General features: G+C 39.4%; 1 protein-coding gene across 1 annotated transcript; it reads left to right on the top strand.

Annotated features, from left to right (window-relative positions):
• Positions 1-3,301: 3,301 nt before the first annotated feature.
• LOC107887520 (uncharacterized) lies at positions 3,302-4,840 on the top strand. The gene has a single exon (XM_016811781.1). It carries the CDS (start codon positions 3,302-3,304, stop codon positions 4,838-4,840), a length of 1,539 nt encoding a protein of 512 aa, XP_016667270.1.
• The last annotated feature ends 9,655 nt before the right edge of the window (positions 4,841-14,495 follow it).

The following is a 14,495-nucleotide window of genomic DNA, read 5'->3' as shown; positions in this document are numbered from 1 at the left end:
TAAGCATCTATGGATTGGTAATTTTGCCTAAGGCTTTGAGGCACGTGGACAAGGCAGTCATTGACTTATTCGATCGCCTTAAGAAGGGAATCACATCGGTACCAGCGATATTGGCTGAGACGTTCAGGTCTTTGAGCTCATGTCAAAAGATAGGTGAGGGACGGTTTATTGGGTACGTACAATTATTGATGGTATGGTTTCATGGGCACTTTTGGAAAGTAGACAAGGTTTCTTATTGGGTCTTTTTCGAAGGTTATTCCCCGTTAAAAGAGGAGACAGCCATACAAAGGAGAGAAGATATCTCGGAGGAGAAGTGGATAGAAATCCTCCAAAACCTCAAGGAGGGGGATATAGAGTGGAGAGCTTATTGGATGGTGCCTGATGAGATCATGTACCGATGTGGTAATTTTGATTGGGTGCCATTGTTAGGATTTTAGGAGCTACTGGGTATACTCCATTGCTTACATTGAGGTAATATAAGTCGAGGCAGTTTGTACCTACGACCTACGGACTTGCTTAGTGTGAATTCTCCTTTAAAGTTGCTCACTATAAGAAGAAAGTTCGGGAACTATCGGATGCTTGGAAACAAACTTGTTGGATGAAGAGGTTGGTCGTTGGTTTCATGGTAACGTCCGAGTATGACGGATGGTTTAAAAAAAGGGTTAATGATAATGTTCCTAGGCCAAGCTTGGAAAATACTTGACCTATGGAGGAACAATTGCAAGTCGCCCCGTCAGAGTTGGAAGTTATAAAGTAAAACTTCGAAAAGAAGAGTTCGGAGCTTGGAAAAAAGATCGAACAATTGGAGGAAGAGAAGATGCACTTGAGATTAGACGCTAATGTCCAGAGGTCAGAGGCTAAGAAGTGGAGAAAAGGGAAAACTAAGGCCGAAGAAGATCTAGACAGCTTAAAGACTGACTATAAGAAGCTGCGCCTGTCTATGAGGACTGCGGGGTTAGGTAAGACTTTCGAACAATGGCGCCATAGAATTCGAGAAGAAAAAACCAAAGCCAACCGATGGGAAAGGAAATTTCGAGAAGTTTAGGCGCGAAATGAAGATTTAGAGAAGAGTCTGTCAGAAGGCAGAAATAAAGAAGCGAATTAAAGGCTAGAGTGGCAGAACTTGAGAAGTCTCTTTATTAGTACCGAAACCGCAACACTGCAATGGAATTGAGGGCAAGCTTGAGCAAGATAGAAGAAATGAAAGGAAAAATAGAAGAGTTAGAGGTGTTACTGCAAAACTGTAAGATGCGAATTCAGTTTTTCGAGGCGAATGAGGACCGTTGGGAAGAGCAGCTTCACCATGCGCAAGACCAAGTCAGAAACAGGGATTACCTTATGGGGGAAGCCATAACTCAGATTCGAGAGGTAGCTGACTACTTGCAAGCTTTAGCGGTATAGGCAGACACACTGAGCGTGAAGTATGAGTTGGAGTCAGATCGCGGATAGGAGCTGGCCTCGTTGCTTAGAAAAATTAAGACATTAAGTGTTAGAGCAAAATTTTATTTGTACTCAACTTTATGTAAAATAATTTTATTTTCTAGTGAAGTTTTCTAAAGGGAATTGAATCAAAATTGATGCCTCCTTTGTATTCATGCATTTGCATTACATCATATCACTATGCATTAAAGGTCATAAGAGGTTTCTAATTAATTAATTAAAAATCATTTCAGTAACCTGGAAACCAATGAAAACCAACCAACTACACACCCCTACGGTATAAGGAAAAAGTCAATGGATAAAAGACTTGAGAAATTGGAGCAAATGCAAAAGGACATGCAGGAAAGAATGCAGTCCTAGATGCAAGAGCAGCTAGCCAAGATTCAGTGAGAGATGAAGGAGCAAATGATGGAATCCCAGAGAGAAATGATGAGTCAGTTATCCCAATTGCTATTGGGAAGAACGGATAAGGGAAAGGGCCCCATGGACAACGTTGATGAAACTAATGAAGATCCTCAATACCCCCTAGCTTCACTCCGACATAGGCACCGATGCAGCCCGAGATTAATCTATAAAAACCATCTATTACGATCATGCCTTAGTAGATTCAGGCTGGAGCTTCGATACCAATAAATTTCTAACCCGGCTCAAGCTCTAACCTCATTAATAACCCAAATTATTTACCCGTTCCCGATTTCGACGAAGCTACTGAAGAAGAATAGGCGAAGATAGATTTGCAGAAACAATTGGAAGAACGGTGTAGATGCCTCGAGGAGAAATTTAGAGCTATGGAAAGCGCGGACAAACGTCAAGGGGTTGATGCTAAGGACCTGAGTTTGGTCCCAGATTTGGTCCTTCCCCCCAAATTCAAAAAGCCCGAATTCGAGAAATGCAATGGAACGAGCTGCCCTGAAGCTCACATCACTATATTCTGTAGGCGAATGGCGGGATACGTTAACAATGACCAGCTATTAATGCACTATTTTTAAGACAGTCTGGTTGGGGCGGCATCTAAGTGGTATAACCAATTAAGCCGCGCTAAAATTAACTCGTGGAAGGATCTGGCTCAGGCCTTTATGAAACAATACAATCATGTGACAGACATGACCCCCGACAGAATTACTCTCCAGAACATGGAGAAGAAGTCAAATGAAAGTTTCAGACAGCACACACAAAGATGGAGAGCACAGAAAGGCCGCAATTCACCCCTATACCCATGACGTATAGGGAGCTGTACCAGAACCTGTTCAACACTCATGTAGTGTCCCCTTTTTACCTGAAGCCACTACAGCCCCCGTATCCCAAATGGTATGACACAAACGCCCAATGTGAATACCACGCGGGAATCACTGGGCACTCAATCGAAAACTGCACAGCATTCAAGAAAGTAGTCTAAAGACTCATTAAAATAGGGATCGTGAGGTTTGACGACCCATCCACACCTAATGTAGCAGGAAACTCACTCCCCAATCATTCTGACCAAGGAGTGAACGGGATAAGCGAAGGTAGGAACAAGAGGATCAAAATGAGGTTGCAGAAGTCAGGACCCCATTGAGACGGGTGTGGGAGGAGATGGTCAAGAGAGGGTTGATCTCGTTGGATTTAAGGAAAGAATCTAAAGAAGAGAGGAACTATTCGAGTTCCACAATGAGGTGGGGCATGAAATCCAAGAGTGTGTAGGTTCAGGGCCCTCTTGCAAGACTTGATAAACAATAAAGAGATTAAGTTTTATGAAGAAGCTAAAAACCCTAGAGAGGGAGATATATACGCATCAGATGGAGAATCGACGGTGTAGAATCAAGCAGTTAACTACCCCGTGGTCATCATATCGCGACCCAAAAATAATGAAGCTGGAGTGCGAATGCCACCGAGGGTTATAATCCAAAGACCTGTAGTCTTCCTCTACAAAGACAGCAAAAGGGTCCCATGGAATTATGATTACAACGTAACGATTTCAGGAAAGCAAAGCCCGGTTGACACTTCAAAGAAGAACCAAGATGGGGGCTCTTATATACGTAGCGGGAAACGTTACGATACAACAAGCAAAAAGGCACAACTCGTAAAAGGAAAAGCCCTAGTGGTCGAAAAGATGAAGGAAAAAGTGACCAAGTCTAAACTTCCTGTCAATGAGCCAGTTAACGAGGAGGAGGCTAAGGAGTTTCTAAAATTCCTAAAGTACAGTGAGTACAGCGTGGTGGAACAGCTACGTAAACAACTAGCTCGTATCTCGGTGCTGGTCTTACTTCTAAGCTCGGAAGTTTATCGCAGCGCGCTGATGAAGGTCTTGAATGAAACATATGTTGCCAATGATATCTCCGTTAACAAACTGGACCATTTGGTTAGCAACATAAGCGCCGACAACTATATCTTCTTCAATGACGACGAGATACCACCCGGGGGCATGGGGTCGACTAAAGCTTTCCATATCACCAAACGCTGTAAGGGATATACGCTGTCAGGCATACTCATTGACAACGGATCGGCCTTGAATGTTCTGCCATTGACCACGCTTAACAGATTACCTATAGACAGCTCTCACATGAAGGAGTGCCAGAACATAGTGAAAGCATTCGATGGCACGGAGAGAAGGGTGATGGGCAGAATTGAGGTACCTCTTCAGATCGGGCCAAACACGTATGAGGTGGATTTCTTAGTAATGGATATCAAGCCCTCATACAATTACTTATTTGGAAGGCCCTGGATACATTCAGCCGGGGCAGTGCCTTCATCGTTGCATCAAAAGTTGAAGCTGGTATCAGAGGGGCAGTTGATAACGATCAATGCTGAAGAGGATATCATTGCAACTATAAGCAATAATGTGCCTTATTTGGAGACAGATGACAAAGCAATCGAATGCTCATTTCGATCTTTGAAATTTGTTAATGCAATGTTCATCGCCGAGGGAAGCAAGATTCTGGTGCCAAAATTGTTCAAAACTACGAAGATGAGCCTACAGTTGATGGTTGGAAAAAGGGCTCTACCCGAAAGAGAACTTGGGAGACATATCCAAGGAAGGGTTAAAACGCCAATATTGAAGGACAAAAGAGACCGCTTCAGCTTAAGATTTAAACCAGATGCGAAACAAAGGAGAAGGGAGCTAGAAAAGAAGCAAGAAAGAAGGAGAGTGCGGTTAATGGGGGAGGAAATCAAATGGGAGCCAATAATATTCCCCAATATATCGAAAACTTTTGTGTCCGGAGGAATCGTCCATCCCAAGAGAGGCACGCCAATGGAGGGAGCCATAGAAGAAAGGTTGGAAAGCTTGGACATCAACGCCACATATGACGAAGAGACTGGAAGAGAAAATTTGTCGGGCATTTGCCCCTATATACCTGGAAGTGTTCTGGATAACTGGACTGCGAAAGAGATTCCTATAGTTTTTAGAACTGATTTAGAGTAATGTCCGAAACACACTTATTGCTCTAGGCCTAGGAGTAATAAGAATCTTTTGTGAAATAGGTTGATGTTTAAAAACGTTATTTCAATGAAATACACAATTATTATCATTTTTGAGCAAATGTTCTCTCATTCTTTCAATTTCATCCATAATCCTACTATACAAACGATTACTTTCGGATTCTTTTATTCTTTAAACATTATTCTAGATATTCTTTCATTCGTCATTCATAATCATACCATACAGATAAATGTTTTTGAATTCTTTTGATTCTTTGTATCTGCCTTCATCCTTATAACAGGTCCCCAGATATCAATGATATGAGTGACACCGCCAGTGACTCAGAATTTCCTTTTGAGCGAGATGTGTATATGGAGGATTCTCAGGATTTTGAAGATGACCAAGATGGTAACCTATCTCCTGATTTGTTGAGAATGGTAGAACAAGACGAGAAACAAATCCTACCTCATAAGGAATCAGTAGAAATCGTGAGCTTAGGAGAAGGACAAGAGGTGAAGATCAGAACTTGTATCACCATGAGGATGAAGCGAGACCTTATTGAATTACTTCAAGAATTCAAAGATGTCTTCACATGGTCATACCAAGATATACCCGGGTTAGACACTGATATCGTGGTACACCGACTCACCATAAAGGAAGAATGTAAGCCGGTTCAGCAAAGACTCTGAAGAATGAGGCTCGACGTCTTGCTAAAAATAAAAGAAGAGGTTCGAAAGTAGTTCGACGCTGGATTCCTGAAAGTGGTAAAATACTCAGATTGGGTAGCCAACATTGTCCCCATCCCTAAGAAAGATGGAAAAGTGCGAATGTGTGTGGACTACAGAGATTTGAACAAAGCCCGCCCGAAGGACAATTTCCCACTACCTCATATTGACACCCTAGTGGACAACACGGCAGGACACTCACTGTTTTTATTCATGGACGGTTACTCCGGATATAACCAGATCAAGATACATCCTGAAGACATGGAGAAGACCATATTTGTAACCATGTAGGGCACGTTCTGCTATAAGGTAATGCCGTTTAGACTGAAGAATGTGGGGGCAACATGTCAAAGGGCTATGGTAACCATATTTCATGACATGATGCACAAAGAAATCGAAGTTTATGTCGATGATATGATCGTAAAGTCCCGAACCGAGAAGGAGCATGTACAAGTCTTGAGGAGGTTGTTCTTAAGGTTAAGGAAGTTCCAGCTAAAACTCAACCCCGTCAAATGTACCTTCGGAGCCAAATCTGGAAAGTTGCTCAGATTCGTGGTTAGCGAGAAAGAGATTGAGATTGATCCAGACAAAGTCAAAGCCATACAAGAGCTATCCCTGCCGCGTACCAAGAAAGAGGTTCGAGGCTTTCTAGAAAGATTAAATTACATTGCTCGGTTCATTTCTCAACTAACCGAGAAATGTGACCCTGCCTTTCGCCTCCTCAAGAAACACAACCCAAGTGAATGGGATGAAGAATGCCAAAGGGTTTTCGACAAGGTCAAATAGTACTTATCCAACGCTCCGGTGCTAACGCCACCTAGCCCCGATAAGCTATTGATACTGTATTTAGCAGTATTTGAGAATTTCATGGGATGCGTATTGGGTCAGCATGATGATTCAGGAAGGAAAGAAAAAACTATTTACTATCTTAGTAAAAAGTTCACTGAATGTGAGACAAGGTACCCGCCAATAGAAAGGTTGTGTTGCGCCCTGTTTGGACAACCCGAAGGTTGAGGCAATATATGTTGTATCACACTACTTGGCTAATTTCAAAACTAGACCCTTTAAAGTACATGATAGAGTCGACAGCTTTGAATGGAAGGATGGCCCGATGGCAAATTCTGCTCTCCGAATTCGACATAGTCTATGTGAACCAGAAAGCAGTAAAAGGGAGTGCAATAGCAGATTTTTCGGCTAGTAGAGCTTTGGAAGACTACGAGTCTTTGAATTTTGATTTCCCGAATGAAGACTTGATGTGTGTTATTATTGCTGAAGAAGGTGATCCGGAAGAACTTCCTTGGAAACTGAACTTCGATGGAGCGTCAAATGCTGTGGGTAATGGAATCGAGGCAGTCTTGGTATCCCCAAAGGGAGATCGTTATCCATTTACTAGCAAATTGGATTTTGATTGTACGAACAACATGGCAGAATACGAAGCGTACATCATAGGTATTAGTGCAGCCATAGAACACAAGATTAAAGTGCTAGAGGTGTATGGAAATTCTGCGCTAGTGATTTATCAACTCAAAGGAGAATGGGAGATCAGAGACCCCAAGTTGATTGATTATCGAAAACTAGTCCTTAAATTGATTAAAGAGTTCGATGACATTACTTTCTGTTACCTTCCACGAGACAAAAATTAGATGGCCGATGCTTTGGCCACCTTAGCTTCCATGATCAAGGTGAACAAACAAGAAAATGTCAAACCCATCTGGATGAGCATTTATGAAACTCCGGCCCACTGTTATGATATTGAAGAAGACGAAGAAAAAGATGATCACCATTGGTATCACGATATATTACAATACGTGAAGAATCGTGAATACCCGAACCAGGCAAGTGAGAATGACAAAAGAATGCTGAGAAGATTGGCCATCGATTATGTCTTAGATAGGGAGATTCTATACAAAAGAAGAAAGGATCAAGTACTATTAAGATGCGTAGACGCCGTAGAGGCTAAAAAAATCCTAGAAGAAGTCCATGAGGGCGTCTGTGGGACACACGCTAATGGTTTTACAATGGCCTGGCAAATTATGAGATTCGGGTATTCTTGGTCCACTATGGAAAGAGACTGTGTCAATTACGCTAAGAGATGTCATAAATGTTAAATCTATAGAGACAAAATTCATGTGCCTCCTTCGCCGCTACCTGTCATGACTTTCCCATGGCCTTTCTCGATGTGGGGTATGGATGTGATTGGACCGATATCGCCTAAGGCTTCCACTGGGCATCAGCTCATCTTTGTAGTTATTGACTACTTCACCAAATGGGTAGAAGCCGCTTCGTATGCTAATGTTACAAAGTCGGCAGTGAGCAAATTCCTGAAAAAAGAGATTATATGTCGATATGGGATGCCAAAAAGGATCATATCTGACAATGCATTAAACCTAAACAATAGTATGATAGCGGAAGTCTGCAGTCAATTCAAGATCAGACACCACAACTTGTCACCATATCGCCCAAAAATGAATTGGGCAGTAGAAGCAGCAAATTAAAATATTAAGAATATCGTGGGGAAGATGACCGAGACCTACAAAGATTGGCATGAGAAGTTACCATTCGCCCTTCTTGCTTATCGAACATCAGTCAGAACCTCAACTGGGGCAACGCCTTTCTCTTTGGTCTATGGAATGGAAGCGATCTTGCCAATTGAAGTCGAGATCCCGTCCTTTTGAATGTTGTCAGAACTAAAGTTGGATGAAGCAGAATGGATCCAGTCTCGATATGATCAATTAAACTTAATTAAAGAAAAGAGGCTAAGAGCTATCCGTCATGTTCAGATGTACCAAAAACGAATGATGCGAGCATATGACAAAAAGGTTCGCCCTAGAGAATTCCGCGAGGGAGACTTGGTTTTAAAAAAGATCCTTCCCACACAGAGGGGATTTTTGAGGAAAATGGATGCCTAATTGGGAGGGGCCTTACGTGGTGAAGAAAGCTTTCTCCGGAGGAGCATTGATTCTAGCCGAGATGGATGGTAAATACCTGCCCCATCCCGTAAATTTGGATTCTGTCAAGAAGTATTTTACCTAAAGAAAGAAAGGCCAATGCGAAAACCCGCAAAGGGCGCTTTCAAAAAAAAATGGAGAGGCCAAGGTGAAAACCCGCAAAGGGCACTTTAAGACCAAAGGGGTTTTTGAGTTAAAAACCCGAAAACGGGCATCTCAAATCTTGAATATGGGGCATGTAGTGGTCTTGTCCTCCCAAAATTAACAAGATAGAAGAACAGTACATTTTGGAGCAACAACAAAATACGCGGGATCTCCTGAACACACATTTGGTTCGAAAGAGCCTTTGAGAAATTAGAATAGTGAAGCTCGTGCTGCGATATCTGGGGCACCTTTTTTTCTCATCTTATTTTGTGCCTTAGCAGATTTGCTATTCTGTTTAATGTATTCACTTCGAGTTTTTACTCAACAAAATTCCATCTTGTCCATTATGATAATCTCTTTCGAGCATTTTTGTTGAAATCACGATTTTTGGACTTATAATATTCACATAAAAGAAGTTATGCATATTACTCTGTAAGGTCTCTGAATAGTACAAGGACCTGAAACAGGGCTACTAGTCAGGACTAACCAGGTTCAAAAGTTGGAAATATTGGAAAAGAATAGTCCAAATTATGGCTACTTCTTCAAATTCTCTGCCAAAGATAACGGCTAAGCAAGAAGACCCAATAGCGCACCGATGATGGAACCCTGATGAACTATGAGCAATGATACCTTAAGCGTTTAAAAAGGAAATACTCTCATCACATTTACACATTCATAATCATTCACCTAGTTAGGAGCATCTGACTCATTTTGATCATAACATCCTAATTATATGGCATAAGCATAGATACAGGAAACCAATTCAATAAATCATGTCCTTAGAAGACAGTGTAGCGACATTGGTGAATTCTACAGATCTTGTCTCCCTGAAGTTGCAGTAGAGCGGATCGACGACGACGAATCGTGTCTTCCTAAAATTGCAGTGAAGCAGATTTAAACCACCATCCTAGCTTCCTAAAGTTGTAGTGGAGTAGGCTGAAGATTGTAAATCTTATTTCCCTAAAGTTACAATAGAGTAGATCGAAGATGGCGAATCATGTCTTCCTGAAGTTGCAGTGAAGCAGATTTAAGCCAACACCCTATCTCCTTAAAGTTGTAGAGGAGTAGGCTAAAGATTGCAGATCTTGTCTCCCTGAAGTTCCAGTGGAGAAGATCGAAGAGAACAAACCTTAACCCCCTAAATAGTAGGGCAACAGGCCGAAGATTGCAAGATCTTGTCTTCTTGAAGTTGCAGTGTTGCAGATCGAAGTCACAATCATTATCTCTTGGAAGTTGCAGTAGGCCAGGATAAAAACACGCGAACCATGTCTCCCTGAAGTTGCATTGGAGCATATTAAAGCTACCTAAAGAAAAGAAGCACCAAAGAAGTCATGATTCCGTGAAACCGGGCAAAATTGGCCCTCTTTGAAGTCTTTGCTCTATTCTCGTTACACAACAATGAGCAAAGAGGGGCAGCTGTACACAGGCCAATTTGTCCGGCCCCTTTGAAACCCAAAATATATAAATAAATAAACAAAAACCAAAATAATTAATAGTCCTTGAATGTCTAATTACATAACCCAACTACATAACTAATACCCTACAGCCTAATATCAAAAACCGACCCAAATTACAAGCCCGATAGGCCCAATGTTTTTAGAAAAGAAACCTTAGGGTTTCTTCCTCACTTTTGCGCTGCAACCGCAAACGAGCCCTAGCCCTCGCGCCGTACGACCGCCGCACACGCCCTCGTACGCCTCACGCCAAGCGCCAGCACAGCCTCCGTACGATGCCAACGCACCCCGTACCTGCAAAGAAACAGACAAAACAACAGCAGCGACACGAAAACAAAGAGAAAAAGAAAAAATTGTAATTTATTTTTATTCTTTTTTGGAAAACTCAGCTATAAAGCCTTTCGTTTTGTGATTGTAAAGTCTTCTAGAGACATACAGAAGAAATAGAAAGAAAAAAAAACAGAGCAAGGTGATTTCTTGTTTTGAATCTCTTGGGTTTATTACGTTTTATCTCTCTCGATCTGCTCCCTATGATTTTATTTTTCATTCTTTGCATCTAAAAATAAAAGAAAAGAGAAAAACGAAGCCTTACCTCGCGAATTCGCCATTGATTCTTCCTTGCCTCATTGAAGTCGAAGGTGGAGGAGGAATCACGGGGCAGTAAATCGGTCGATTGTAGGCTGCGATGGGGCCATGGCCAAATGGGTTTGGCTTAGTTCGGCTGGAGAAAAGGGGAGCCTAGGGTTTGTTTGGCTGAATGATTTAGTTTTCGGTCCTTTTAAAGGGTCAAATACGACGCCGTTTCAAGCCCGTTTCAATGGCTTAAAAACGACATCGTCTAGTCATGCCCGACCCGATCCGATTTGCTACCCCGATGACCCGCGTGTTTTTGCGGTGAGGGTTTATTTGCAATATCAATCCTTCCCTTTTCGCCCCATTTTCAAATTAGTTAATATTCGCATTTTTTTCTTTTTAAATTTTACGCATAATTTGTGTGTATTTGTATTTTGGTCCGCGCTTGTGTGTTGCGTTTTGGGGGTCTGGAATATTTCCAGTTTAAGTCCCTACACAGTTGCGCGCGTTACCTATAGGTCCTTTTATAATTATTGAATTATTTTCAAATTACCTCGTGTGATTTAGTTTAATTTTAATTGAGTCTTTTTATTTTATAGCCCTTTTTATTTTCTTTCTTTATTTATTTGTACATTTTAAGCAATTTTGATAATTGTTTCTTCATTGTTGTAGATTCGTTTTTGTAATATTATTATCATACTTTGTATACTTTAAATGTTCATCTCCTTTATATTATTATACATATACATATTTTATAACAAAGTTAACGTATTTTCATGCATATAATGATTTTTGACCCTATCCATGTATTTTGGTATATATACTTTTGTTATTCTAACATGTTTTGTATATATGCTTTACATAAAGTTTAAATTATTTTTATACTTATATTAGTACACATATTTGATATATATATTTCTAAATCGATACATTTTATACCTATAGTTTTCTTACATCTATAGGCACGTTCTTAAGTCTATTGTGAAATGTATAATAAAATTAATTTAATTTTGTATGTCTTACATGTTTTTACAAATAATTACTTCTAAAGTTATATATATATATATATGATTTGTAAATTTATTATGTTTCTAAGATTATATCTTATTATATATATATTTATATATTTGTAATCTCTTCATATTTGGTACATAATTTAAAATATTTATGAAAATTGTTAATTTTAAGTTAATATTCTTCAATATTTTGTATGTCATTCGATTAAAATATTTATTCCATAACATATAGTTTAATAATTATATATATATGTGAAACTATTTTAGAAACCTTATTTTTTGTAATTATAAAATTATTATTTTTAGATGTTCCTTTGTATTAACTTACTTTGTGTTTTATATAGCCTATTATTTAAATGTTTTGATATGAGGGTATGTATAATTTTTACACTAACTTAAAATTTATATATATTATTAATCTCATTCTTTTTATAAATTTACATGTACATTTTTTATAAATCTCTTTTAGGTATTATGTCTTGTCATGTATTTTTATTATTCTTTTGTGCCTATATTATTCAAATTATCATGTACTTTGTAAACCTTTAAAGGAGTTTATATTTAAAATATTTACATGTGTTAGAATTAAGTGACTCAAATTCTTATTTAAATAAAATACGATGGAAAATAAAATAAAAGTAAAATCTATATAGAACTAGACTTCTTTTATTTTATTTTAGAATAAGATTTTTAAACCTTATTAAACTTCATCTATTTTATATTGATTAGGATAAGGTGTTTCAATCCTACTAGAATATGGCTTTACAAGCCTATAAATAGACATAGTCTATTCCTCTTGTATTGATTCAAATTTTCGACATAGTGAATTTTCTTCTCCTCTGCCAGTGATTTTTTTCACAAATTTGTGTGTTCTTTATTTTATTTATTTATTTTATTTTTTCACAAATTGGTATTAGAGCTTCCGGGTTACTCATCTCGATCACGGTAATAGCGTATTTGAAGTATGAAATTCCGCTGTTGGATCGCAACACCAGATTTGCGTTGTGGCAAATTAAGATGCAAGCAGTTCTTGCACAGGTGGATCTGAAGGATGCCCTGCTAGGGATAGATAAGATGCCTTCAACATTAACAGATGAAGAGAAAAAGTGCAATGATCGAAAGGCATTAACACAATTACATTTACATTTGTCCAACGAAATTTTGCAGGATATGATGAAAGAGAAGACTGTCGCTGCATTATGGAAGAGGCTAGAACAAATATGTATGTCGAAAACTCTAACAAGCAAGTTGCATATGAAGCAGCGTCTTTATGCTCATCGTTTGGAGGAAGGTGCGTCTGTACATGAACACTTAACAGTGTTTAAAGAAATTCTCTCAAACTTGGACGCCATGGAGGTTCAGTATGATAAGGAAGATCTAGGGTTGATTCTACTTTGTTCGTTGCCTCCATCTTATTCAACCTTTAGAGACACAATTTTATATAGTCGCGAGTCTCTCACAGTTGATGAGGTTTATGATTCTTTAACCTCGTATGATAAGATGAAGCATCTTGTGGTTAAACCCGACTCTCAGGAATAGGGTCTCATTGTTTGTGGGAGACAAGATCGGAATACTGATGATGATTGTGGTAGGACACAGGAACGGAATCCTCGTGGTAAATCTAAAGGTAGATCGAAGTCTTCAAACAGAGGTAAAACTTGTAACTTCTGCAAGAAGAAAAGGCACATTAAATCTGAGTGGTATAAGCTACAAAATAAGATTAAAAAGGAGGCTGCGAATCAAAAGGGAAAACAACCAGAAAATTCTGGTGAAGCTGATGTTGTAGAAGATTATAGCGATTGTGAACTTCTAGTTGCTTCTATTAATGATTCTAAAGTAAGCTAGGAATGGATACTTTATTCAGGCTGCACCTTCCACATGAGTCCCAATCGGGATTAGTTTACAACTTACGAAACAGTGTCTGAAGGTGTTGTTTTGATGGGAAATAATGCTTCGTGTAAAATCACAGGTGTTTGGAACAGTTAAAGTTAAGATGTTTGATGGAGTTGTCAGAACACTTAGTGAGGTACGACTTGTTCTAGAATTGAAGAAAAATTTAATTTCGTTAAATACTCTTAATTCAAAAGGGTACAAATATACAGCTGAAAGTGGGATTTTAAAGATTTCCAAAGGTTCCCTTGTTATGATGAAAGGGCAAAGAAAAACTTAGAAGTTCTATGTTTTGCAGGGTTCTACTGTTACTAGTGATGCAGCTGTCGCTTCCTCTTCCTTATCAGATGATGATATTACTAAACTTTGGCATATGCGCCTAGGGCATATGAGTGAGAATGGCTTGGTAGAATTGAGTAAAAGAGGACTTATTGATGGGCAAAGAATTTGCAAACTAAATTTCTGTGAGCACTATGTTTTGGGGAAGCAAAAGAGAGTTCGATTCACTAGAGGAATCCATAACACGAAGGAAATATTGGAGTATATTCATTCTGATCTGTGGGGGCCATCCAGAGTGCCTTCGAGAGGTGGAGCTAATTATATGCTAACCTTTATTGATGATTTTTCCAGAAAAGTTTGGGCGTTCTTCCTGAAGCAGAAAAACGATGTGTTTTCCGCATTTAAGTCTTGGAAAATTATAATTGAAAAACAGAAGGGAAAACAGATAAAATACCTCCGCACAGACAATGGCTTAGAGTTCTGTTCTGATGAGTTTAATAGATTGTGCAAGTCAGAAGGGATCATGAGACACTTGACAGTTCGTTATGCTCCACAGCAAAACGGCGTTGCAGAACGAATGAACAGAACGATCATGGAGAAGGTTCGATGTATGTTGTCAAATGCCAACT

Source organism: Gossypium hirsutum, chromosome A03 (genome assembly GCF_007990345.1).
Source record: "Gossypium hirsutum isolate 1008001.06 chromosome A03, Gossypium_hirsutum_v2.1, whole genome shotgun sequence".
Lineage (NCBI taxonomy): Eukaryota > Viridiplantae > Streptophyta > Magnoliopsida > Malvales > Malvaceae > Gossypium > Gossypium hirsutum.
Note: the sequence above shows the minus strand (reverse complement) of the source record. Positions and strands in the feature narration are given on the sequence as shown.

Excerpts from the sequence above, each read along its gene's own strand:
- LOC107887520 (XM_016811781.1), top strand. The coding sequence starts at position 3,302 with ATGCCACCGAGGGTTATAATCCAAAGACCTGTAGTCTTCCTCTACAAA.